This window comes from Ornithodoros turicata, chromosome 2 (genome assembly GCF_037126465.1).
Source record: "Ornithodoros turicata isolate Travis chromosome 2, ASM3712646v1, whole genome shotgun sequence".
Taxonomy (NCBI): domain Eukaryota; kingdom Metazoa; phylum Arthropoda; class Arachnida; order Ixodida; family Argasidae; genus Ornithodoros; species Ornithodoros turicata.
In genome coordinates, this window is record NC_088202.1 from 19,391,228 (window position 1) to 19,417,692 (window position 26,465).

Here is a 26,465-nt window from a genome sequence, read left to right on the forward strand (position 1 = left end):
CCTGTGCCGACTTCGTTCGCAATTTTTTTTCTGATACACCAGCTGTGTGGTGGGCAGTTTACATGCAAGTATGCACATATATGCCGGCAACTCCGCAAAGCGATGCCATCATTGCACCTGAGCCGACTTCGTTCGCGATTTTTCTGCCTGGGCCGACCCCAATGGCAATTTTTTTCCTACACAGCAGCTGTGCGGTGGGCGCTTTACATGTAAAGGACAGTCATACATAAAAGTACATGTGGAAATTTATATTTATTAATACCAATATATAATAATATTAATACCAATCTGTGAAGCTGAAAATCCCGCCGAAAAGACCTGAAACAGAAGAAGCACATTACAATACAATTCACGTAATAAAGAATATACTTATTACAGGTATGGCGCAGTAGCATTAAAGAGGCATCACACAGAAAGAATCAAATACAGTATTTTTTATTCATGGTAATCATACACACAAGTTTTCAATGAATCAGAGTTAAAATGGAATTTGATGATGGAACGTGATGGAAATCCATTAAAATGGAATCAGAGAAAAATGGAACTTAGTTCTGGAAACCTGTTTTATTGTATCTGTTCTCCTGGTATATATACTTGTGTCGCACTTAGTTGTGTAACCTGAAGAAGTGCAGTCTCTTGCACGAAAGTTCTTGTTCAAATAAATCTTAGTTGCTCCTAACCGTTTTTCATGTTACTTGTGTGATTCCCTCTTCGCGGGCTCCTTGACAGTGTTTCTCTTTTTTTCCCTTTTCGACGTATTAAAATGGAATAGTTAATTTAATCAAAGAAGATAATGTTAATCTATACGATTGCAATAAAAATTACAAGTTTTATTGTAAAAAGTCTAATATTCCTATACGTGAGCACCAGCATTGCAATAATGGAGTTTTAATTTCAATTACTAGTTCTGATAGATGTAATTTCAAGCACAATAGGGAGGCTAAGTTGAATATGCATTATTTCAACATGACACAAATTTAATTTATCAGCTACTTATTAAGTGAATAGCATAGACGTAAGCAAATAATTCTAATCAACACAAGACAATTAATAGCTAGCACTATATGAGAAACAAAAGAGACGCATCCTCAAACACGCAAACAACAGTTACATGTAGGGAAATAATAGCGAAACAGTGCTCTATCAAAACGAGAAATGGACGTGACTTTTAATCAAAGAAGATATTCTTAATCAATATGATAACAATCAAAATTTCAAGTTTTATTATAAAAAGTTTGAGACGCGACCACTGTCATTGCAATTCCAGCAAACCAGGTACATCCAGCAAATGTCTATAAGATATCCTGCCCGGGACATTTGGATATCTAGTGGAGTTTGCCACAGATCCGTTTTACATCCATGCGATATCCCAGCGACTAGCATTTCTGCCATGTTTGTAGGTCCACTGAAAGTCTCTGCGACGTCTGTCACGGATATTTGGATATATAAGGGAGATTACGAATATGGTACATATTTTGCTTTTAAAAATTTAGTGCATCACATATTTGGTGTTCGTAGAGTGCGTGGAGAACACTGCAACTCTGTGCCTGCAAATAAAATTTGTGTGTTTTAACCCATTTTATACTATTGTTCCCATTTGGGGAACAAAACATTACCTTAGCCTAACAGGATTCATCACAGTACAGCAACACTGTGGGACCTGCCAACATAAGTGCCGAACCCTGCCCGCCTTACTTTGACCACTTGGGAAAACCCGCAGTAACCTCTATTTGCGAGCTGGATGGAACATATACTGAAATACAAATCGTTACACACACGTTCGTTAGGGGTAGCGTGGCGCAAACCATTTGTAATGGTGATGAGGGTGTATCTTCGCATCCTGTGTTTCTGCATCAACTCACGGTATACCCAACAACATTTCTGACATCCCTTCCTATCAACTAAAGTGTTTTTAATTCAGGTTACCATCTCTATAAGGACAAACAAATCTTTCCTGGATCTCCCATAGATATCCCTAGGATATGCAGGCTGCCTGTCATGGGACATTCAAACATCCAGAGCGCGATATCCTTCCAATGTACAGGGACATCTGTTGTTTACTGGAGTAAGCCCAACACGCATTGAAATTGTGCGATATCCCATAGATATCCTACGGATGTCAAGATATTCAGGACGTTCGCGACCTTGTAGGGATGTTCTAGGGATATTAATGGTTTGCTGGGATAGTGGGTTGGCAATTCAATTACAGTTCTGATACATGTAATTGTGCACAACAGAGACCATGAAAGACCACATGAACACAGAGGGACGACACGAGCACAAGAGGAAATAAAATCTATAACAAAGTACACTACATTTAGGTGAAGAAGACAATCTTAATTAATGCGATTACAATCAAAACTGTGTTGTTATAAAAAGTCTGAGACGTGATCGCTACTATTGAGACACTAATAATTTCATCATTATCATGTTTTGTTATTAAGCGCTGTAAGGAATTTCGAGTACAACACAGAACCTAAGTTGCATCTCCATCAAGTGTTGTAAAGGCACCGTTAGCATTGACAGGCTTAAGCCGGCATTCATCGACAATGAGCACATGCCAGTTTCCCTTGTCATGGACCCTTCGCCGCCATTTTCATCCACCACAAAGCGTCAACATCACGTTACTTGGTCGGACAGCCTTTCGCTGGCACTGGAGGAGGAGCCTGTGGCGCCGCTGCCCGACCAACGCGATGCATCAGGCAAGCGCGGTCGTGCGCTTGCGCACAAAGCTTCGTGCGCAACTTCATGCCTGCATACTAAATCAATTGTTGCTGGAAGCTGAGCGCTTTGGTTCTTCCTTTTGAATCTAGCAGATTTTAACATGTGCAAAGGAACTTGGGAATATGTTCAGATTCGAAACTAACATACAAGTTAACCGCAAACTTCGACGTTCCATAACTATAACCGACAGACTCAACAGATTAAACCGCCAGGGACTTGCTGAAACGCTTCCACGCACACGCAAAACAAAAGCTAGTAAAAAAAAAGTAAGACCTTCAGTATGACGTTACAACAGCACCTGTACCACGAAGGAATTGAAATCCTGGAAGTCCCGGAAAAATTGGAACACACATTTGAAATCACGCGAACTATTTTCAACGCGGACGAGGTGGCTGTAGTGGCTGTCAGTACGAAAAGCGTGTGCACCGTCTTCCAGATTCAAAAGGAGAGGGTCAACTGGTGCTGAAGTCACGTGGCGCTGGTGGAAAGAGAGGAGGAGAGGGTAAACCAGAGAGGCATGGAGTAATAGAGGAGGCCTGGTGTCATCTTTTTTCCTTCTGTTCCCTCGAAGCGTCGAAGTTAGGAAGCTCTTCGGTAGGAGGAAATTTCGATGGTTGTGGGCGACATCCTTAACGTTTGTAATTTTACCTGGAGTGAAGCTATACTACTATATAATTGATGGTATGGAGGATCTTTATATGCTACTACTGACCGAAAGCTGTGCATGCGCTCGAGTAACATGCAGCACATATTTGTGTGTTTTGCCTTCTTCATGCTACCTTCTTCTTGAAATACGTGGATGATTTCTGGAGCTATGTGGTCTCCCTAGTCGGCACCAGCAGCTCCATTTCTTTTGAGCTTCTGCGTAATTGCGAAGACGTGACTTGGACGTGCGACGCTCTGACATGAGCGTCACGGTTTCCTTCGGTCCCTTATATATGCTTTGCGCTCACTGTTTATATTAGAAAAACGGGAGAGCACAAAAGCGGCTGACAAGCTAGTTATGAAGGAACGAATACCCGAGAGACCAGTTAGTCTGCGCCCTCTCCCTTTTGTCGTAGCTGGCTATGTTGTCTTTCGCTCCAAATGGTCTCTTTCATCTCCACTTCTGTTACAGATACTTCGCTTTGTGTGAAAACATGGTCTTTTGCTTACGCTTATGCAATGCTACCCGAACCACTTGCTTTCTAGGTAACGTTTCTTCTACAACTATTACGCGTCGCATTTACGAGCTCCATTATGGAACTGGTTTATCTGAGACCCCAAGCACGGGATGGGGTGAGGGAGGGGGAGAGAGAGGATTGCCAAATATCGAGCTCATACAATGCTCTGGTAGAGCTTGTCTGCTGACTCCATCACCTGTGGGGTCAGCGCAGCTGCTAGGAGACAGAAATAACCATACAGAGTAGAACAATTTCAAGGTTAATTCCAAATAAGAAATAGTAACCACATACAAAAGTATCCGAAAGTTCTTCTTATACCCTGGAACAATCCAGCATCCCAACCCTCTGTGGCAGGCGCCCTGCTACGATTCCTGACCCTGACAGAACAATGCTGGAGGCTTTGACCGCGTCTTGACGTTGACTGCCACTCTTTGGCTGTGACCACTCCAGTGTCCCAGCTACACATGTATTTCAGTGTGTACTGCCTGCAGCCAGGGTCGGCGAGAGAATTTACGGGCCCCGGGGGTGAGTCTTGCCTGGGCCTCCTCCTCACGATACCGTCGTGATAACACAGTTGAAGCATTTCTTCTTTGTATGATTACGACAGGCCTTGGATCCTGCGGGGCCCTGAAGTGGCACGGGTCACGGGGCACGATCCGCGGCTGCCCTACCCTCTCTTCCGGCCCTTCCTTCAGCCTGAGCTAACGAATGATGAGTACGCATCAAGCAGATGAAGAGTACAGATATTTTTAGAATAAGATCGTACACAAGGGTTCTGGACCCACAAACGAATGAGGGGTCGTCACTGCGCATGCCCAGAACCGCGGCAATGCTTTGCACAATGCTCAGTGAGTACACCTCATTTCCTTGGAGGCAAAAAGCGCTTGCAGGTCCTCGTAGCTCTCACCAACCTGGAAACCTTTCCACGTATTTTACCTCTACATATCCCCTCCCATCCCCTCTACATGTGAAAAGAAAAATCTCAACATTGAGAATGTTTAAGTAGGGTCTACAGTTCAAAATGAGCTGCTATACGACGCGAAAAGATTTTTAGCTTCGAACGTCTCAGGGGTGTCTCGTGGACCATTTTTTGTACATGTATAAGGAAGATCTAAAACTGTAGAGGTCGAGTAGACTTCCAAATTAAAATGTCTACTGAACGTATAACCCGATAGAGGTGTAGCAGACATCTAGTTGCAGACATTGACTAAACATTTAACCCCGTAAAAGGCTAATACATGTCTACTTTTAGACCTAGTCCTAAAGTAACAACTTATCCCTGGGTTAGGCGTCTATTATCCCACCATGTGCTACACAGTAAAAGTGCAGAGAATTGTCTGCGCTTGTACTGACGCACTGTTTCAGAAACAAGAGACAGCTAGGCAAGCGCAGATACCTTTTTAGTTCTGTTTGAGTTTTGTGGAAGCTTACACTTGTTAAATCACACCGGCTGCGTCACAGTCTCCTGCTCATCAGCGTTGCTTTCGGTAAAGCATCTTAAGCCATTGAAAAGTCACACCTTGTGTTGTGTTAATAAACACAACACAAGCTTCAAAGTGCCTAAGAACATGAAAGATAGAAGTATAGCACTCATCGAAAAACCCAGACAGCGACAGGAAACACGTACTCAACAATAACCAACGTCACCACTCCAACAAAGCCCCCCAGAGGACGAAGCTTATTCCTTTCAGCCATGGAGTACAGCGGTTCGAATTTACCAGCTCGCATGGCGTTGTGGTTAGGACGGCCTTCCACACCGAGATCGGGACGTGATGCAGATCCAAATCCGGTACCATCTGTGCTGTGTGAGTTTTCTTTTTTTTTTTTTCTGGCTTCACGCTGGGCTTTCCGGTAGACTTTCCAGACGAATTTAGGCACAGTTGCCTATGTCTGTATGCTCCTGATAGCCACAATTCATTCGGAGCGTCAAACAGAATTAACAAATAGCTTCTGAGCTTCTTCCATATTTTGCGTACCGCTAAACGTTCCGTTCTCTGATACGTTTCTGGTTTCCACCAGAACGGCAATACAAATCATTTCTTGAATCGGTTGCTAGGGAACCGGAAGGAAGACTGAGAAGACTAGACAGTTTGAATATTTGCTGGTTGCTGTTAAAAACAGTAACAGACGCTAATGCTTCTCATTGTAGGCGTGAACTTGGTCACGCTGGTGCGGATAGAGGAAATTCCAAGCTGAAGACACTGAAGGCTAAATTGTGGATATTACTCAGTCTTAGCAAAAACATATAATAGGCACACGATGATTAGTCCTACCGCAAAGGAAAATATCAAATGTTTCCTAGATATTAAATAGAGAGGGCTCTCTGTGTGTGGTAGGGCAATGACGGTCCACCAAGCCAAGTGTACCTTCGCTAGTATTTCACATGCCCTACTTTCGCTGGTGTCCCTTTGCACACGTCGGTCCACCGTCGAAGTTCCTTACCCTGGAAGAAGAAAGAGCCCAATATTCCGCGACAACTTTAGGGCAATGAACTACGTCCAAGTAAAGGTGTGGTCCTACTTGGCGGACCTTTCGTTTATGGTGTAATTACTGACGGGAATGATTACTGGAATTACGGAAATTACTGACGGGGTACTGACGGGATACTGTAATTACTGACCGGACAGTACCAAGGCACACAGCACGGCTGCGCAAGTTTTGAAGGAGTGATTGTACTTGGAGCATGACTAACGTCCAAAGCGTTAAATCATACCATCATGTTGTGTCATACAATATTGAGAGTACTATAATTTTACAGATATTCGACCCTCCTTCTTACGGCATATGCTTCGGAGGAGAATGTTATCAAAAGCCAGACTATGAGCAATTCAGCAAGGGAAAGGGTAAGCTTGCACGAGAACTTCGACTGCATTGATGTGATTGTCATGACAGTTCTTATGGACTATGTTGCGAATGTAGCGCAAAAATTATGGCCGCGCTGGAAGTGTTCGAAAAAAAAGCATTGGAGAACATGTGCAGACCAGATAAAACACTATGCCGGTTGTAATGCAGACCTGGAAACAAATGGCGACAAGTGCTGCCACAGTTCCCTGGACGCACGCACGAACCCCCCCCCCCCCCCCCCCGACAAGAAACCTGAAAATAAAACGCCATCAATCAACTAGAAAGTTACGAACGCAAGACAATATTGGCCTCTAATGCTGAAGTCTTTACACGACATTGAAACGACTTTAGATTTGCAGACCTAAAGGCATTCCAAGGGCAATCAGTCTGATGTGCAAATGCGATGGGCTGGGGCCTGGGAAGAGCGAATATTATACCCCTGTCACACGGGCATTTCGATCCTTCTCGAATCCGATCTGTATCGAACTTCCCGAGCACGCTCGAGTTTTGACGCTGCTACACGGCCACTTTCAATGCGCATTGAATGGTTGACCTGTGCAAATGAATAAACGGAACTCATTAATTTCGCGTTTCCTATATAACAGCGATATTAGTGGTAATTTATCGTATACCGATGTAAGCATCATTTGTAGCTTCGCGCGCATGTCCGTCTTAAGTTATGACAGTTTACCGGGGTCGAGGATGCAAATGGCGGTCGTCGAGCCGTCTTGAAATTCTCAATCCTGTTATGGGAACTGTCTTGAGTCAAGCAGGATCAAAGTTCGATCCTGCTTGGAAGCGGCCGTGTAGCACCATCCGATCTGCATTGGGTTCAAGCAGGTTCGGTCGAGCAGGATCGAAAATGCCCGTGTGACAGGGGTATTACTCAGTGTTACTAGACCGTCGACAACGTGGCTTCCTAAGTACCGTGTCTATCGCACGTCATAGATAAGACTCTGAGTCATGCACGCAATCATTCGTTCCGGTAGATACGAGAACTACATGGTGAAATAATCAACAGTCTACTATTACTCCCTGTTAGAGAGTTTTATGAAGAACAAGTTTCATGGAAACATTTCAGAAAACATGATAAGCCAATCGCCTGATTCCTTTGGAGTGGCTGACATCGCTTTGGTGATATCTGATTTACTGCCAATGATACGGAATCCGAGAGCCCTTACGATTTCGTAGATATACCACTTCACAAAAAGCTATATTCGCCACACGTTATCAAAAGGCTCAAATGTTACCGTTGGATCCATGTAGTCTTCTGCATCCCTACTCCATTTTTTTTTTCTATGTATTTGGCAGAGCTGGAAACAACTTCACGTTGCGGGGTAGGCTATGACTATTTATACGTAAGTATTGTATTGAAATTGTTTTCAAACTGCATAATAGTTCAATAGTTCAAGATACCTACACGACACATCTCAGGGACCGTTAGTACACAGCGCTCATACTGCGATGAATCATGATCATTGGATCACTGAAAGTGTTGTTGCACCGCTGTCATGGGCTACCATGACACTCGGTTCATTGAAACCATCTTCTTTGGTCATCGGTTGAAATATACAATGTGTTTCAACTAAAGTGATAAAAAATTATAACGGAATAAATAATTATAACGGGACTGGGGACGTACACGTCGGAAGATTAGACTCTCGGCAATTACCGTCTGCAAACTTTTGCTAGCATTGAGGAAAGCTTTAGACGACTTTTAATTGTGGGAAATTTATATTTTTCAATTTAACTTTGAAAATTGCCAAGCAAACCTCACTTTTTCTTTAGAGAAATTTGAAGTCCTCCACGGATAATGGCAGACTCAACAAAAACTATGCACAGTATAGGAACAGAAATAGTCGAAAAAAATATTAGAAAAAAAGTGCGCTTTAGCCCCGCCTGCCTGATTTTCGCAAAGCAGCGCGCGCGAAATGTGCGTCTAGAGAAGGAAGTATACCCGCCCTCATTTCTTTTGCCTTCTTTGCGATAAGGCGGTTGTCATCAGCATCAAGATCCAAGATGTCGGGAAAAAATAAAGCAAGAGGTGGGAACACTTTCTCCTCTCCCCGCGCCTTGCCTGCGCTCTTTACGAAAACCAAACACGCGGGGCTAAACCGGAATTTTTACTAATTTTTTTCCTACTTATTTGAATTACTATTTCTGTTGCAATACACTGCATAGTTTTTGTTGGGCCTGTGGTTTTCCGTGGAGCACTTCATATTTGAGCAATAGAAGTGAGGTTTTCTTTGCATATTTCAACGTAAAAAATAAATTTCCCTCAAGTAAGAATTGTCCAAAGCCTTCCTAAATCGCGGCAAATGTTCCCAGCAGATAATTGCCCAAATTCCCACAACCCTTCGGCGAGCACGTCGCCAGTTAGAATTTTTCAACACTTTATGTGAAACACCCTGTATCGTATATCATACATCCTCTGTGGGCTTCCCTGACCGACATTAAATTATTGCACAATTCATTATGAGAAGTCATTTACGGACGGAGCATTGCAGCCTTCCTCAGTACCATCCCGATGACGGGCGGGTGAGGAAGCTGCCCCGTGTGCCTTCGCCAGTGGAGGCGCACGACGGCAAGTTCGGAAGCTTAGCTAGTGCCATACCAATTATGCGAGATAAAAATAAAAGTAAGGCAGTTGACAGTATACAAAACAATATTCTTGTAGAGCAGACTGTACTTCTTCAGGTGCTGTACGAAACTTTTGTTTTGTATATGAAACATATGCTCTCAACCGCCTCATTTTTATTTTATTTTTTCAAATATTATCTTGCTAACTTGTCATTGGTCTCCATACCTTCAGCGTTTTATGAACTACCTCAACTTTGCACTTAGGTTCAGAGACTAGGTTGAACCAAAAGATGAGAGTCCAGAGATCTTGTGATCAGTGATCCTGAGGTAATCAAGTGATCTCGGAACTACATGCGAGGATTTTATTTTAGTTTGTTTACAGAGGCGTCTAGTGGGTGGTTTCACGTGGTCGTGCCCTCAGGGGAAGATCGCATCGGGCGGCTGTGGCCTTACCACATTAAATCTAATTCTATTTATTCTTTTTATTCTATATTCCGTCGCATATCGCCCGTATATCCACGTATGTCACCGCTATGCTCTGTCCTGCTAGGTACATATTTCTTAACGACTTTCAGTACCACAGGCATACGAGTATTTCAGAGATGCCGAGCAGAAAGATAGTAGAAAATACGTGCGATAATCATTCTCAATCTCAGTTAGCCTTGTAATTTCAGTATGCTCCCAAGTGCAGTAGTCTGATCATTCCTCACCCACGACCCTTCTTTCTGTTGTAAACAGAACGAGCACGGACTTTTCGGCTGCAAACATTACTGCGGCAGCGATAGGAGCCAGGCTAACCGTCCGGACGGAATAAAGTGCCTGGTAAGGACGACTGATCTGTTCAAGGCGTTGTAAGATATACTTTTATTCGACGACTTCAAACCGACGTTGTGACTAATGTTTATTTATTTCATTTAGTTTTGTTAATATTATTTTTATTAATTTAGCTATTTACTCAAATTTACTCCTTGACCCGTTTTCCAGTGCTGTTGGGTAATATTACTGCGGAGGTGGTGTCTCTGCACCTAGATTTTCAAAAATGCAATCACCGTAAAAAGTTTCCCTGTGAATTGGTGTACGACATCGGCTGAAGGTAAGCAGGAAGACATAGGAGATATTTACGAAGAAGTACCGACCATATTTGGCCTATATTCCAGAAACACATCAAAGTTGTATTTCTTCTTTCTGGCACCGCACACTGGTAAATGTTCGCGAAACACCCCACAGCTCCAAGATCTTCCGATCGGAGATCTTCGGCAGGACCAGTTAGCTATCGTAGAGCGAAGTAGGCGCTCCATCAGTACTGAAGACGAGGTTCATCATGAATGAAATCAAGCAACTCACGAAGAAGGCTCTAACGCCAGAGCTCGAACCTAGCCTCGTTATTTCCGATCAGGGATGCTACTGTTAGACCAGGCAGGCTGGACTCGCTCCTGAGCTTAGGGTACCTCAAGTACAAGGGGAACGGGCAACCGATCACGCTATTCCTATTCTCTAATACATCTTTCTCACTCATTCATCCAGACACCAGGCGTAACGAGAGTGGTTCTACATGAAACATTGAATAATTCATTGACGAACGATAAAAAAAAAAAAGAATAATGTGGGAAATAATAAGGGTTCTGGGTCTTCAGAGTTTAATTTTGTGCAAATTCGGACATTATTCTTCTCAGGGAAATTTGAGATTTTCGAAGTTTATATTCAGGGCTGAGTGAATATCAGAAATTCAGAGAAAAATTTGCGACGTATGTGAATGAGTGGTACATTAAAGAGCGCGGCAGAACTGGTGTACGATGACATCAGCGTCGTCGTTCAGTTTGCGTTCACCAATGATACAGTCCGCCAGGGACGCCTGCTGTTGGTAATCACCTGCAACGGACCATTGGTGTTAGTATTGCATGTGACCACTGACGAACCACGTGCTCTCTCGCGATACAAAGTAAAAATCTTACATTACATACAAAATGAGATGATTACAAAAATAATGTGCGTTGGACAAGGAATTACTTGCACGTGTCTACCCGTGGCTTGTTCAGTTGAATGTGGTCCCGAGAGCTGAGGTGCTCGGCAATTCTTAGCACACCCTTTCCGTTTGCGTTGCTTACTGTTATGCGAGGGCACTTGCAGACAATGACATCGCCATCGCGATCACCCGACGATTTGAACACCTCGAACAGCTTCGGCTTTCCTGCCATCGCGCTTGTTTACGCCATCAAGCAACCTTTCTGAACGCTCCATTGTAGTGTTTCATTCACGTGGAGGATAAGGAAAATGGGACAAAGCCACCAGGAAAAACCCAGGCGTACAACTGAACTGGTTGGAATGACGGCATATGTCCTTGGGGTTGAGTACAACTACCGCATTCATTGACACTAACAGCGTGGTGAATCACAGGCCTTACCAGCATGCCAAGTGAAACCATGACTGCCGAATTCGTGGCTTCTGGGATCTCTAAAAACCGGATTTTGAATTGCCGAAAATTTGAGCGGCGTATGTTTTCCCGTAGTTTTTTAAAATTATTCCGAAATCCAGAATCATAGAAACAATGTATCATTTTGCAACGCAGCCCACGGTTTTTCAATGCAGCTGAGCCATCATTTGGGAACCACCTGTATTGCAGCAGAGGAGTCATTTGGCCGATTCGCTGTTATTCATGCGCCGCTTCCTTCAGATCTTCAATCTAATACAAACTTACGGCCGCCAAGATGCTCATTGAGGCGACCAAGTATGTCGTAGTCCGATTGTGCACGCTCAGGCGAATATGGGGGATGGAAATGGCAATCAAACCGAAGATCGCAAATAGCTGAAGCAGTTACATGAGAAGTATACGTGTCATGTTGAAGGAGAACTCTATCGTTGAGCAGTCAACGATATTTTGTTCGTATAGCGTGGTTCAGGTGTGCACATAGCAGCTCACAAAATGCTTTGGCGCTCACTGTATGCTCTTGAGGTGTTTAGTGCTAAAGAGTAGTAGGCCGGTTTCACATCAGTTCAGGCAGGGACGTCCCATCAGCCTCCTCGATATATTTTTTTTTTATGTTTAGAAGCTCATCGCACATGATGAGCAACAGCGGTCAAACGAATAATTTATACCGAATAGTTATCATGAAAAAAAAATCGTGAAAAACCGGCCCCGAATTCGAGTGTTTCAGTTTTGCCGTGCTTGCACGCGCATATCTCGTGAGTTTTAAAAGATATTGCGGTGAAATTTTTTTATGCTTAAGTATGCCTACAGGCCAGCAGCCTGAACGCGAATTTTGACGCGCAGGTGCAACGCTGTGTGCTATAAAAAATTGCGAGTATGTTTTCTCGCGCAGTTTTGTTTCAACTTCGACGCGTGATTTCTCTGGCTGTAGATGTCCCTCATTACCATACTTGGTATTAGTTTACTCAGTTGTTAATGCTCTTTCATGTGATATATATATCGTACGTATGCCTCCTACAGATATCTGCTGGAACAAGCAAATGTTTTGACATATTTCGAAAAACAAGGATTTTGCGCGTCTGTTTCTCGAAAATCATTTTGATTTCATTTATATTTTGGCACGACATGGCCCGATGTTAGACCTTTCATCTGACGTAGAATAATTACGCTTCAAAAGGTGTACACTGGCGATTACACCGCTAAAACGCGGCCCCACTGTGCGTGCGTACGTGTCGGAGGCCGGCTGGCGGCACTGCGGAATTGCGAGCCTCCTGTCGATGCCGTACAAGGAAAGGGACAGTTTTGTGTGATCGGAAGTTGTAGTTTATGTCGATATATTTACAAGACTGCGAAAGCGGAAGCAGTATTTTGCAATGACAGCGACAAATGATTTCACTCGGTTGCTATGAAAACGTCACTTTTCTGCATTCACTGTCCACGGTACGAGCAATGAATGTTTCTCGGCCTCCACTTTCCGATGTCTTGCTTTGCCACGCATGCGAACCTTGTATGCCACTTTGATGCAGTACACATTTGCCCATTCCTTTTTCTTGTGCATTCTAAAACAAGTCACATCCTCAGCGCGTAGATGGAGTAAATGACGCGCTTTAGGTGTTTCGGCAAGCACGCTAAAGCAACTTGTGACCCTAGGATGACATCTTGCTCAAGGGTGAACGCAAGTTGCGTGTCGTGGTATGGTGGTTGATTACTTCAGCGATCCTGTCACCCGCACTTTTGTCCTGTTCCTGTGAACAGCCATGTCGCGCTCGCAAATCTAGATTTGGAGATCTCATGCCGATTTTTAAAATGACTCGCTGCTCCATGTGACACGTAAATCATTAGCTGCAACAGGAACATTCTCGTCAAGCCACTCTTCAATAGTGACGGAAGCCAACAGTGAGAATGCTGAATGATGACAGGTCTTCGCTCACCACACCAAAACTGTATGTTTCCGTGCCAGCTGTTACCACGCATGTGAATATGGAAATCTGTTTTTCCCGGTGGCACGCATGTTTGCACGCGAGTGTTGATTCTACTGCTCTGACCACGATGATTGCATCTACCCTTTCCTCTGACGACCGCGTATCCCTCACTTCACTGGTAACGACGTATTCCCACCTCTTTGACCTTGGCAATACACCGTTGGGAGCTGCAAAAGGTGTGCATCACCGCATCGACACCGGCGCTACCCCTCCCGTTCTTCAGCGCCCGTACAGAGTTTCTGCTTCCGAGCGCACGACTATCGAGAAGGAGGTGTCAGACATGCTTTCTCGGGGTATTATTCAACCCTCATCTAGCCCTTAGGCGCCACCTGTTGTCTTAGTTACGAAAAAGCCCTTTCCGTTTTCGTAGTTTTCATAACAAAGTGCCATCACCACCGGTACCCATTCCGCGCGTAGGGAATCGATCCTGGAACCTCACGCATGCCAAGCGAGCGCTGTACCGACTGTGCTACGAGCTCACCCACCCGTTGAATGGAAGTGTACGTGATCTCGCCTTCCGCCATGTGTCATAGCAATGCCCTCGACAACACATGCAGGTCCGAGAAACACCTCTAGAACGTCACTTGGGGAAGACGATGATATCTCTAGAACATCTGAAATACAGCACCAAATGATCCCTATCACGTAACCATGGTACACCCAGATATGCCTCTGGGACGTATCTGGCTAGTCCCATGGGGCTTTCTTGGGGATGGGCATGGTACGCAAATGGGATGTGCCCGGAGGGCGCTCCTTCTCTCCTACCCCCTCCCTTTTTCTGCGTTGCTTGGCCACCACACAAAAAAAAAACCGCACTAAATACTAAATGCGCCTGTTCAACGGCGATTGGAAATTTGAAGCAGCGAGTTCAGAAAACAACTAGTTTATTCTTACTATTGAGACTCGCAAATGTAATTCTACATACATCCTTTGCATGCGGAATTGAAGCACTTGGCATAAGAGTAAATGAAATTATCACAGTATAAAGAGCAAACCACAGTAACTGTATACAACATATCAGCTTTGTTGTGGTCTTCCTGTTGTACTATTGTCTTGTCCTGTTGTTGTACAAGTACTTTTTCAAGTACTAGAAATACAAACTCTAACAAACCAGGTCACACCGTGTGCCATGCAACGAAATACAAAAAACGCGTACTCACAGTATACTTATACACTTGGCACATTTTTAGAACAGGATGATAAAGGGAACGTCAATGAGCACTTTAAGGGGAATAGATAACTTCTGCAGCTAATGTAACCAAAAATATACGTATACGTATGAGCAGGAGAGCACATAGGGATGCCTTACGAGATCAGATGTGCTATATGGCCTTACAATAACAGACTGCGCTGCTGGAAGGGAGATGCTCCAAAATGTTTATCAAACAAATAGCACAGTAATAAGAGAAAGCTTAAAACATAACCTGATTACCTAAAATTTAATCGCTGGGCATATCACCTTACGAAAGACCTGGCTAGAGAGTGCTCCTTTTTCTGTCACATGAACTTTGTGATATCCGAGTTGAACAAAAATGAACAATGACCATAAAAATATCATGGCACCAAAGACTGCAACACACTACAAGGTACCCACTGAAGAATCTGTAAAATTAACCGGAAAATACCACCTTTCATAATACCCTTGCATTCAAACACTAAGAAAAGTCCCGATGAAAACGAGACTCTGACTGACTTTGCCTGAGCATGTTGATGAGATGCGGCGACCAGGTGTCGTTCTTCTCGCAACAGTGTGTGAATAAAGGATGGTGCTTTGGCGATGGCATGTTCAAATAGGACAAGGAGACCATCTCAAATGTATCGAAGTTCCGAGCATTGTGCACTTATCAGCATGTACAACACATGAAAGGTCCAAAAATACTGACTTGTAAAATGTAAAAAGTGTAGATAGCCACATATTGAAGCACACATGATGCTTCAGGTACGAAAATTCCAGTCCGTTTTGGAAGTGTGGTAATGAAAGCCTCATGTGCTGTCGCTCCCATGGCAATCCCATGGCTTCTCTGCTCCTTGATTTGCTGCCTCTCGGCTGCCTGTGGTGAATGACGAAGCCAAGACATGGCTGCGTTCTCCACGTCTTTCATAGTACCCTCATTGGTAGCACCGGTGGTATTCTCTGCCAGGCAAGCTGTTCTCGATGGGAGAAACCGAAGGTATCTTTTAGGACAAGGGTTGGGACATATGAAAAAAACAATCGGTGCTGAGAATCATTCAAGAGCAATAGGTTCATTGGCAGCCATTATGAATTTCTCCTCCCCACGGTCTTCGACAGCCCCCAACAGCAAGCTTCACTCTCGATTCCGGATAACACACCAACAAAAGTATACTTACAATTCGTTGACACCACGCCGTTGTTGAAGGCAACTACATCGACAAGGCCTCGCTGGAGCACTCACCACCGGAGCACATGCGATCGCAAGAAGATCGTTGAAAATTGAACCCCAAGCGTGTAACACGTTAACGGTTAACCGCGGCATAAAAGGGTCCCCGGATGCGTGGAGCCTTCGACTTGTTTAGTACGTTGCATCACGTGTGGCGCTCATTGATAATGTGGTCGTGTATTTTTCAGTGCAAATGGCCTTTTACAATGACTAACTCTCATACAGTATATTGTCTTAAGTCTCATACTACTTGCTCTGGAGTTCGACGCATTCTGGTTCTAAAAAAATATGATACATACAGCTCTCATTATTTGCTTATTTCAGGTGCCACGGGCTGCCCGGATGGGAGTGTGTAATGGTTATGGCTACTGTGTGGATAAACTATAGGTGATGGCTCAAAGCCAGTAAATAAAAGATAACCACTTGATTCATAGGTTTGTGTTTCTGCGAAAACTAACTGTCGAAACAGCTGTCGTCAATCAATTTTCTGTACGCGGTGTAATATTTACGCGTCAGTTTGAATTTCTTCGGTTGTCAAGGCAGAGGCTCGGCAGGGTGTCGTTCCTGAAGAGTGTGACCACGCAAGGGAACCGGGGTCCCCGACAGGTCGTTGCCTCTTAGGGGTCTGGACTGATTATTCCAGCGTGGCCTCAAGGCCCATCAGACTGGCTCTAAGCAGCCGGGGGGGGGGGGGGAACCACCCGAGGGTTTTGCTCTCTCACATACGGAACAAGCACGAACATACTTTGTTACATCCTGCCTCATTCCCATGTCTCAACACGACACAACTTCTCGTAAGCTTTCCTGCTGCCGCTGTGACCTGCCAAGGCCGAGTCATGAAAGTAAACGTATGAAAGACTTACGCAACTTCCGTAGCCCCACGACTCTGCACGGGGATGAGCCGTCGTCCTCATCCACCTCGGGTATGTACCTTAACAGGATGCCCTCCTCGCCCAGCAGATAGCAGTCGTGCCGTCCGTCAGTCGTTCCGGTGTCCGCCGAGTCTATGCTCAGCTATCCATTGCGACACCCGCTGACAAAGGCCGTCCGCTATCCGAGCTGCTCTCTGCTCACCACCGCGTGCCCCAAAGACGAAGATGCGTCTCGTGCCATTTGTGTTGCTGCCAGAAGTTGAGACGGCGCCTCGGTGCCTCTTACGCCTCCGGTAGAGGGAGAAGAGGAAGGGACCGGGGCACCTCCCCCTCCAAAGGGTAACTTCCTGAAAGCGAAGTTGATCGCAAAGCACTCCTTTTTCGCCACGGAGTAGTTCTGCCCTGCCTGATTCAGCGTGCGACTTGCAAAAGCCACTGGACAAAGAACAGCGTCATGCTCCTGCAAAAGAACTGCGCCAACACCAACACCATAAGCGCTAGCATCTATTTGCACAACAAATGGTTTGTTCAGGTCGGGCAGATCAAGCCTAGCCCTATCAGCGATTGCTTGCGATAGAGCTCGAAATGATCGTTCCTGCTCTTCTCCTCAATTCCAGCGCGTGTCTTTGGTTAACCGCCTGCGCTAGCTCGGCACAATTAGGAATAAAATTTCTGAAAAACCAACTATACCTCGGAAGTGCTGCAAGGCTTTGACGTTATCGGGAACCGGAAACTCTGTGATCGCCCTTAGCTTGTCGTCGTCAGGATGGATGGTACCTCCGTCCACCACAAAGCCCAGAAGGCTGAGGCTAGACGATGCCAGCTGCACCTTGCGAGGGTTGAATGTTATGCCCGCTTCTTTCATCCTTGCCAGGACAATTGACAGGTGTTCCAAGTGTTTCTGAAAATTCCTAGAAAACTACGACATCATCCATATATGCATTGCGAAATTGTACTTCTCATCTCCCAACACTGTATCCATCAACCGCTGGAAACTGGAGGGTGAATTAGACCGAAAGGCATTCGAACAAACCTCTATGACACGTAAAGGCTCTTTTTGGGACATCCTCCAGGGCTACTTGGATTTGCAAAAATCCTCTACTACAGCCAAGCGTTGAAAACACAGTTGCATTCCTCATGGAATAGATTACTGACTCAATGCACGGGAAAGGTAACAGTTCCTAACAGTCTCTGAATTAAGTCGACGGTAGTCGATGCATAACCTTGCCGTACCATGATGTTTCGGAGCCAGGAGAACAAGAAAGGCTCAAGGGCTGAGGTCTTTGGACTGCACCAGTTTCGAAGATTTCGTCAAGAGCATCGTTTCATAATGCACGCTTATGTACACTCAATGGTCTCGGATTACAACGCCAGGGTCTAGCGTTACCGGTGACTATGCTATTCTGTAACACGGACGACTTACCCGGTTTCTCCGTAAAGATTCCGTCAAACTGCAGCAGTACTTGTTCAAGCTGACGGCGCTGCTCCTCAGGACCGTGGAATGACTCCAAGGCAGTCGGCAGCCCAGAGGTTTCAACGGACGCTGCCACATCCTCTATTAGGCAGGTCCAGCGTCAACTTCTGCCGGATGATGAAGTATCTGCCCAGGATAACAGGAACTGCCAGGCGAGGAAGGTGCACGAAGCGGTGCTTTTGTCGTCTCCGATCAAAACGAACACAGAGAACTGCGGCCTGTACTGAAATGGCGTCACGGGAAGCAAGACGAAGAGTGGCATCTGTGGATTGCAATTCCACGTGCCGTCATACGGAATGCTCGTAAACACTGTCGCTGGTAACGGAAAGCGTATAGCTCCCGTGTCGATATGGGCAATGTAATCTCTTCCCAAAATTCGAACAGCCATGTTTGGTTCCTTATCCTCGATGAAATCTCGGAAAGAAAAAGCAAGAGGAGCCAAAGCGTCTCTTCCCGTTATCTTACTGCTTGCAAAGCTAGTTTTTGACTAATCAAGGCCACGGATGGTAACCGTTTGCTCGCTTTCTTCGCAACTTGCCGACGTTGTTGAGCGAGCATTCGTGGACGCCGGCTGCGACTGTTTCCCGATGGCACATTACGGGGGTATCTTGAGGCCCCTTCTGGGTCCTTGTTGCGGGCATTCACGACGAAAATGGTCAAGGCTGCCACAGTTCGAATGGGCGTTTGGCGCTCGTGGCCGCGGGGGCGCAGGATGATGCCGCTCCCGCTGCCGTGGGGTTTCGCTAGCTAAAGGCCAGGGTGACCACGACACCCCTGCGGCACGGATCTCCAAAGGCTTGTTCCTGCAGGCATCGTCCTCTGGTCGTAGAGGAAGGCATCTAGGGCTCGATGGGATGACTCCGCATTGTAGAAATTACGGGGGCTGTCACCCAAACCTGTAGCTTGCAGGCGTTCGATCGAGGCGGCTCCACCCGACGACGCACCCCGCGGTTCCAACGCTAGCTCCGGGGGCGGAGGGAGACGAATACTGAGGGGTCAGTATTCGAGCTCTACCAGGAGGCCGCCTTGTATTGTACGACCCTCGTGGGCCAACGCCTCAAGGGTAGTAAACTATGGGTTCTTAAGTAGGGCCAGAAGCGCGGGTGGCACTGACGGATAGCCCGTGCGACGCGCTGCTCTTCTGTAGCAGTGGGATCCGCTCTGCCGTACAGATATTGCAATGCCTGAACCAATTTAGATAAAAGATGAAAGTCACTGAAAAGGTTAGCCAGCTGTAGGACTCGAACCCACATCTTCTGGATTATCCGTACAGGTCTCTACCAATTGACCTAAGCTAACACGCCTTCTCAGCGACTTCCATGGTGAGTCATCTGAAGGGACAAACCAGTCACTCTCTCTCACTCATCCTCCTTTCACTCTTACATTTTTGCACATTCATACACAAGTTCATATGACAGGGATCGACGCAAGGGGAAATTTAGATAAGCTTTCCCCGGGATGCTGAGTACGCTTATGCAATTCCTTTAGGACACGGTATTCGTAATCTGGGGAAGAAATTCGTTTTTGAGCCCCTTCTGGAAGTCCTGAAGGGACTTAAATTCCGATTGCAACCGAAGCCAGTGGGCGGTGTCATGCGTTGGATTAGAATTCCTTCCTAGATTCCCATACCCGTATGATAGGCGGTAAGGTCGTCTGGGAAATCGGCAACAGACGTTTTATCGGTGCACCCCGAGAAGGTAGGCACCGGTAAGTTAACTCGCAGAGACGCTTGTGCTTGCGCCGGCGAAACCGACCCAGCAGCAAGGCGTTGAACCACCAACGAGCAGAACTCAGTCGTGCGTGACAGGAGTCCTGCCGTTGCAATGGCGTCTTACTGCAGCGTGGGCACCTTCGCTCCGGATGGCTCGTACACCGGGTGGGACCTAGAACACTCAAGCAAAAAAGAAAACACAAACACGAAAAGCAACAGCCATATGAAGTACTATACTAGCTACTACAAAAATTATTACAAACTAGTCAAACAAACAGTGCCGCGTGTTCCTCGCCGCGGAGGAGATAAACGGACCCCAAACGTTGAGCGCCAGTTGTGGAAACGTAAGTTCCCATAACCTCAGTCGGTAAGCCCGTCCGTTCAGCGCTCAGAGGAACGAGGGGCACAACAGCAGTTCAAACAAACATACAAGGGTTTATTCACCCCTTACAAGAGCGTCGAGCGCCAAACGGTTCCTCCTTCCTTCACGAACGTAGAGGCTTCGCGCCTATTTATAGCCTGCTGTCACACCCGCACCGGGATGAGCTGCCGCGCGGAGGACTATCTCTTCTGTCCTGCGCCGTGGAGAGAATACGCTTATTTCTCCATGGGATGCCAGCGCCATGCCCCAGAGGATAAAAGCGTCCGCTTGTTTGTGGTAACCAATGTCGTGCTTTGGGCAGGGAGGTGTTGGGTAGGAATGCTACCAACGGCTGTGCTGTCTCAGGTTCACCTTGGGCTTTTCGGCAGACATTGCAAACGAACGTCAGCGCAGTTCTTCCTGAATAAAGACGCATTGTCGCCCCGTTGTCTATCAGCCCGGCCAAAATCTGGAGTGGGACCATTTCTAAGTGCTTTATTGAACAAGTCCCACATTTAGTGGCGGGGGCACGTTGAAAGTGGAAACAGTGGAATTGATCAAGTGGTACCCTCTGCTAAGTGGTCCCGGATCCAGTCACCTAGCTGCTTGGACCACTGAATGCATGACTGAAAACAATAGGTGGAGATGCACATATTGTTCAAGACAAGGTTCCTTTTTATGCTAAAAACATACACTGAGCAGAAACAAATAATAAATATATCTGTATCTACGTAACACATTTTGTACATGTGATCACTCACTCGCTGTGTAGGTGTGATGCACCCGCCTGCTCGCGTTGCATCCACATTAATGTTTAACACAACCAAAACGGTTGGGCCCACGCTGAAGCGAGGAAAAACGAGACGAGACCGCTTTACAGTTATAGCATCTTTACTTTCCTAGCCGTACAACATCGCATCATGTGTGACAGGCTCACCCTTTCGACGTGGCTTGCAGACTGTTCTGGCTGACGGGCCTTCGTGGACGACGGCACCCTGGGCGATGGTCTCGGTCGCACCACGTTGGTGTTCAGTTCAGATCCGGGGACGCAGACATGTCGGCTATGACGCTGGGCCTGGTCGGCGTTGTTCCGGGAGGCGGTTAGTGTCAACCGGCGAGCAGGCGATCTCAGAGGTCCCAATCGTCAGTAGATGTTTTCTCGTTGGTTGTCGGGTCTCCTCTGTCCACCGTCAAAGCTCTTCCTTAACGCGAAGGCTCGGTCCCTTTGTTTCTCGCTCGCCTGCTTGTTTCCCTTCGAGCACCCCGCACATATGGTTTTGAATCGGCTCGAAGTACGCGCCCCTTTGATGCCGCCGTCAGGTGCCACCGTGAGGTGATGGGGCCCTCTAATTGCTCCCAGACGCGGAGTCTTATCGTGTCGCTTGCTCCTTTGTACGTCACCTGGTCTGCATTACCTGACACACCCAGCATACTGTTCATGTCCCACGTTTACCAGAAGGGTCCGTCACATAGGTATATGCCTGTGTTGACTGTGCGCTGCACTCGCGGATCACAGCGAGCATGGCCTTTTGTTGACCACCTCACATCTTGTGTCTTACCAGAAAAGGCAACACCCCTGTTCTCCATACAGGTGGCGACATGCACCCCCCTCCCCCCAAGGGAACCCAACTGGGACCATCCATATTCAAGGAGAACCATTCCTGGACCCATTCCAGATTTTCGCCTGGGAATCCTCCCTTCTGGTCTCTTTCCATCTCTTCCACGTCGTTCTGTAGGCCACAGTTGTTTCGCGGCGCTTGCACGGAATCAATCAACGAATTTCTTTGTGGCAATGGATCAGCGAGGTCCTGTGATTTGGTGGAAGAGAATGTTTCTCTTTGCTTCTTTTTACTGAACTTGATTTTACCTTTCGCGTTTCCAGGTCAATATGCTATGCAAGTACACTCTCATTGTCGTCCCTTTTAACGCGTTACTCTGAAAATGCCGTGACCGGTAATTCAGAAGTGGCATATCAATTTCCTTAAGGTGACACCCAGTTTACAAGTTATACGCAGGTGACTAACTTCAAAATCAAAGTGACGGCTTGGTCAGGGACGCAGCGTTGCCGCCGTGCTATCGTGTCCCCTTAATATAGAAGCAATTTTGATGTCACCTCTACAACGGAGGCTCGCGTCGCACGTGATCCACCCCACCCTTTCCTCCATTCGTCGTCTTGTCAAGGCATGCATTTGTCATTATGCGAAGTCGTGTGGTGCGCGTCTCTATGAACACCATTTGAAAAATTGTCGGTAAGTTGCCTGTTTCGCGCATCAATTGGCAAACAGTTTTTGCCTAGCAGTTTATCCTCTGTTCTATCAATTACAACACCGCGCGCACAGCTACCAGGTAAGCATTACTCGTTATGCGTTGATGAGAAAGACATCGCCACATGTCTGTTTCAGGCGTCCACGCCATGCCGGTTTCAAACAAAGACATTCACGGCATTCGCCGTCGAATGTGCTGGTGCCGACTGTCCATGTCCTGGCCACGTTATGGACGTTGGTGAAGCCGACAACGGCAAAAGGACATTGTGTTGCTACTGATACAATGAGTTTTGACTATATCATCCTCTAAATGTAGGAGCTCGCAAAAGGTCTGTGGCTGTGGCTGTAATCCATTTCAGTTCATCCATCCAAGTTCTGTGTAGTTTTCGCAACGTTGTGATATGTATATCACTTGATAATGTATTCTTGGATCAACTTACTTGTGCCTTTTCTTATTGTTGTCGCAACAAACGTGGGAGCTAATGGTGACAGCACTGTGTGCAGCGGAATTCTTCACAAAAATGCCCTGGCGGAAGAATTCGACACCACAGACCAGCAAAGTCTCCTTTTGGTAAGCTGCCCACGCTTATACGGGCTGATGGATGCGCGTGTGTTAGTGCTCACTATTTTTCTAAACAAAAATTCAAAACTAGAAGATTTGTGTGACAGCGCCATTGATCGGGCGCATCACTTAAAAACATGCACAGCGACATTCTCTCTATTCATTTTTTTTTTTTTAGAGACGAAGAATGTTATCGACACCCACTTCTCTTCGTCATGGTTAACACATTCGATTACACTCGCGAAAGAATGGTTAGGAATGACATAGATTATTTTACTGCTTATTGTTTTAATATTTATTATTTATGTACCGACTACTACAACTGCCTTAATGCAGGTACTATCTGGCAGCCTTCGTGTATCAAAATTTTCACGAGTTCCCAGTTTAAAGTGCGCGTTTTTGTATAGTGAGCTGTACACGCTTCCCATCTATTGGTATGCCAAGTGAACTTACCAACAAGGTAATGGTTGAGGAGATGGTTACCGGTGCCAAATTGTTCGGCAATCGGATTTGTTTTTATTTTTATTTTTTTCTCGAAACATACTGTACAGCTTTCGCCTGGGATAATCCGTGTGTGCAGCTTATATCCAAAATCTATATACAGCTCTCGTTACACTCCACAACAACGCTGAGACTCGTCCCCAAGCACTATCAGAGCCACCTTGGCAATGCTTGGGAAATATTATTTAAACAGGACCTTTGAGCTGGCAAGGTCCAGGGATCCTGTTTAATTAATATTAAGTTTATTAATATTAATTAATATTATTATTAATATTAATTAATATTATTATTAATATTAATTAAGCTATATAGAAGGATAATCTCACAGGGTACAGAGGGTAAATAAAGGCTACAAAAATGAGAGAGGAGGAAAGGTATATTTTAGAGGAAACAGCCCCCTTAATATAAAGGTAATTTTGATAGTTTTAGAGGTGATCATGTAGCTTTCCTTCAGAAGAAACAAAAGGTAACAGTTAGTACTTCTAAATGCAGATAATTTGTGGCCATGTTCCTTACCTTTAAATAAAGGGGACGACATTGAGAGTGTAGGTCAGGGGATCCGTCTAGATTACTCCTTACATCGTGCGTGCGTGTGGGAAAGCCCTGCTGTCTTTGGTCAGGCTTCAACGAGGGAAAAAACAGTTCAGGTGACTAATGTACATTCCATGCATGATTTGAAGCTCAGCCACACCGATTTTCGATTGTTAGAGAACGGAGCAGTACTCACACGACGTGTTCATTAGGAATTTTTTGGAAAGCTCATGTTGACTTCATAGCTAGCAACGTCAATCGTTCCCTAGGTTACATTCGACGTAACTTTCATCACGCACCTTCTCACCTGAAGCTAACCTACAAATCCATCGTTCGACCTAAACTCGAGTATGCAGTTTCCGTCTGGGATCCAGGTCAGGTAACGTTTACTAACACTCTCGAAACCATCCAAAACAGACCTGCGCGGTTTAATCCTCTGGAACTATCAACATCCCGCAAGTGTCACTTCTATGAAAATTAACCTTCACCTAAATAATCTGGCGATACAGCAGAAAATTTCCCGACTGTGCCTCTTTCACAAAATCTATTACCACAATGACTCGCTGCGAACTAACCTTATTCATCCTGCCACATACATCTCCCACCGCACCAATCATTGCCAAAAAGTGCACATACCTATTTCGCATATAACATGCCTCGCCAATTCTTTTGTTCCCCGTACAAGTCAGGATTGGAACTACCTTCCTGGTTGTCTCACCTCGATTTCATCCATTAATATATTGGAAACCGCTGTCTATGATTGCGTTACCCAAGCGTGAAATTTCTCAACACAGAAAGTTGCTATTACTTGCTATACTACTATCATGTTGTCGTTGTAAGCTTTTTGCAACCCACTCCCCTCTGTACCGCTTCTTGCCCTGAGGGTAAAGAAAGAAATATACACTTATTATTTGCGCAAAGTATTTTTCCCAAATTTTTAGCTGTTTTGTAGAAAAGTGCATATTTAGTTCCACTGACATTCCGGCTTGAGGCCCGCAAACCCTGTGTGGACGTCACACTCGAGGTCCGGGATGTTTTCGCTCGGCATGACATTTGGCTTGGCATCTTCCGCCAAACAGTGATGTCTGCTAAGCAGATTCAAGCAATGATGTAACAGTGATGTGGGATTATTGAGCAATTATATTTCTGTGACTTTATTGAACCAACGAGGAACGCAGTTTTTGCTTCATTCAGCTGGGCCGCTCAATTCAGCTGCCTTCAGCTCGCATCAGCTGGGGGGGGGGGGGATATATTTATTAGACGAAAAGGAAAAAAAACGGGGAAAGGTCAGCCAAACGGGACGTCGGCTTGCTATTCCAGAAATAAGAAATAATAATAAATAAATAAAAAGAAAAGATAAGAATTAAGGAAAGAAAGAAATAGGAAGGAATAAGAAAGAATTAAAGGAAGAAAATTAAGAAAATAAGAAATAAAGAAAAAGAATTTGGGGAAATAACGAAAAACTAATAGATGATCAAAGAAGGATGAGGTAGATTAATGACAAAGATGACAGAAAAAAAGATGACTAACAAACGGTGAAGGAATGATGAGATGAATCACAGAAGAAGAATGAGATTTCACGACTGAGTTCACAGGCTGTTCATCAGACCTGAATCTCTCAAGAAAGTCAGAACTGCTTTGGTCACAGACGGCGTCGTCTCAACGTGGCTCGAGGGGTGTCGAATCTGTGACAGTCGAGAAGAAGGTGTGGCACATCAGCTACAACAGCGCAAGTGGGGCATTTGGGCGACTGGAGAAGACCCATTTTACAGAGGAGTAGAGGTGTCCTGGCGGCATTAAGGCGCAGTCGGTGTAGAATGGACGTTTCTTGACGCGAGCAGTGGTGTGTGGCAACGAAATCCATCGACGGGTCGATAGACCGGAGATGGTCGTTTAGTCGGACAGCGTCCTCTTGAAACTGCCGAGTGCCGTTATAACGGAGTCGCTGTGTCTGTAACCGACACGATGAGGCTGAAAGTGGTAGGAGACAGTTATTGGAGGTGCCGTCCCCATGTGCCCGACGTGCTAAGGCGTCTGCGCGGGTGTTTCCGTGCAGGCCGGTGTGACTGGGC

At 45.7% G+C, this 26,465-nt stretch overlaps 1 protein-coding gene across 1 annotated transcript in view; it reads left to right on the forward strand.

Moving 5' to 3' along the window:
• The window catches only part of LOC135383186 (uncharacterized), a 60,708-nt gene extending 44,162 nt beyond the window's left edge, over window positions 1–16,546 (forward strand). The window contains exons 4-7 of the mRNA XM_064612766.1: window positions 6,646–6,730; window positions 8,043–8,089; window positions 10,050–10,133; window positions 16,442–16,546. Coding sequence (XP_064468836.1) covers window positions 6,646–6,730; window positions 8,043–8,089; window positions 10,050–10,133; window positions 16,442–16,504 — 279 coding nt within the window. The 3' untranslated portion in view covers window positions 16,505–16,546. The remainder of the gene's footprint in view (window positions 1–6,645; window positions 6,731–8,042; window positions 8,090–10,049; window positions 10,134–16,441) is intronic.
• Window positions 16,547–26,465: the final 9,919 nt, after the last annotated feature.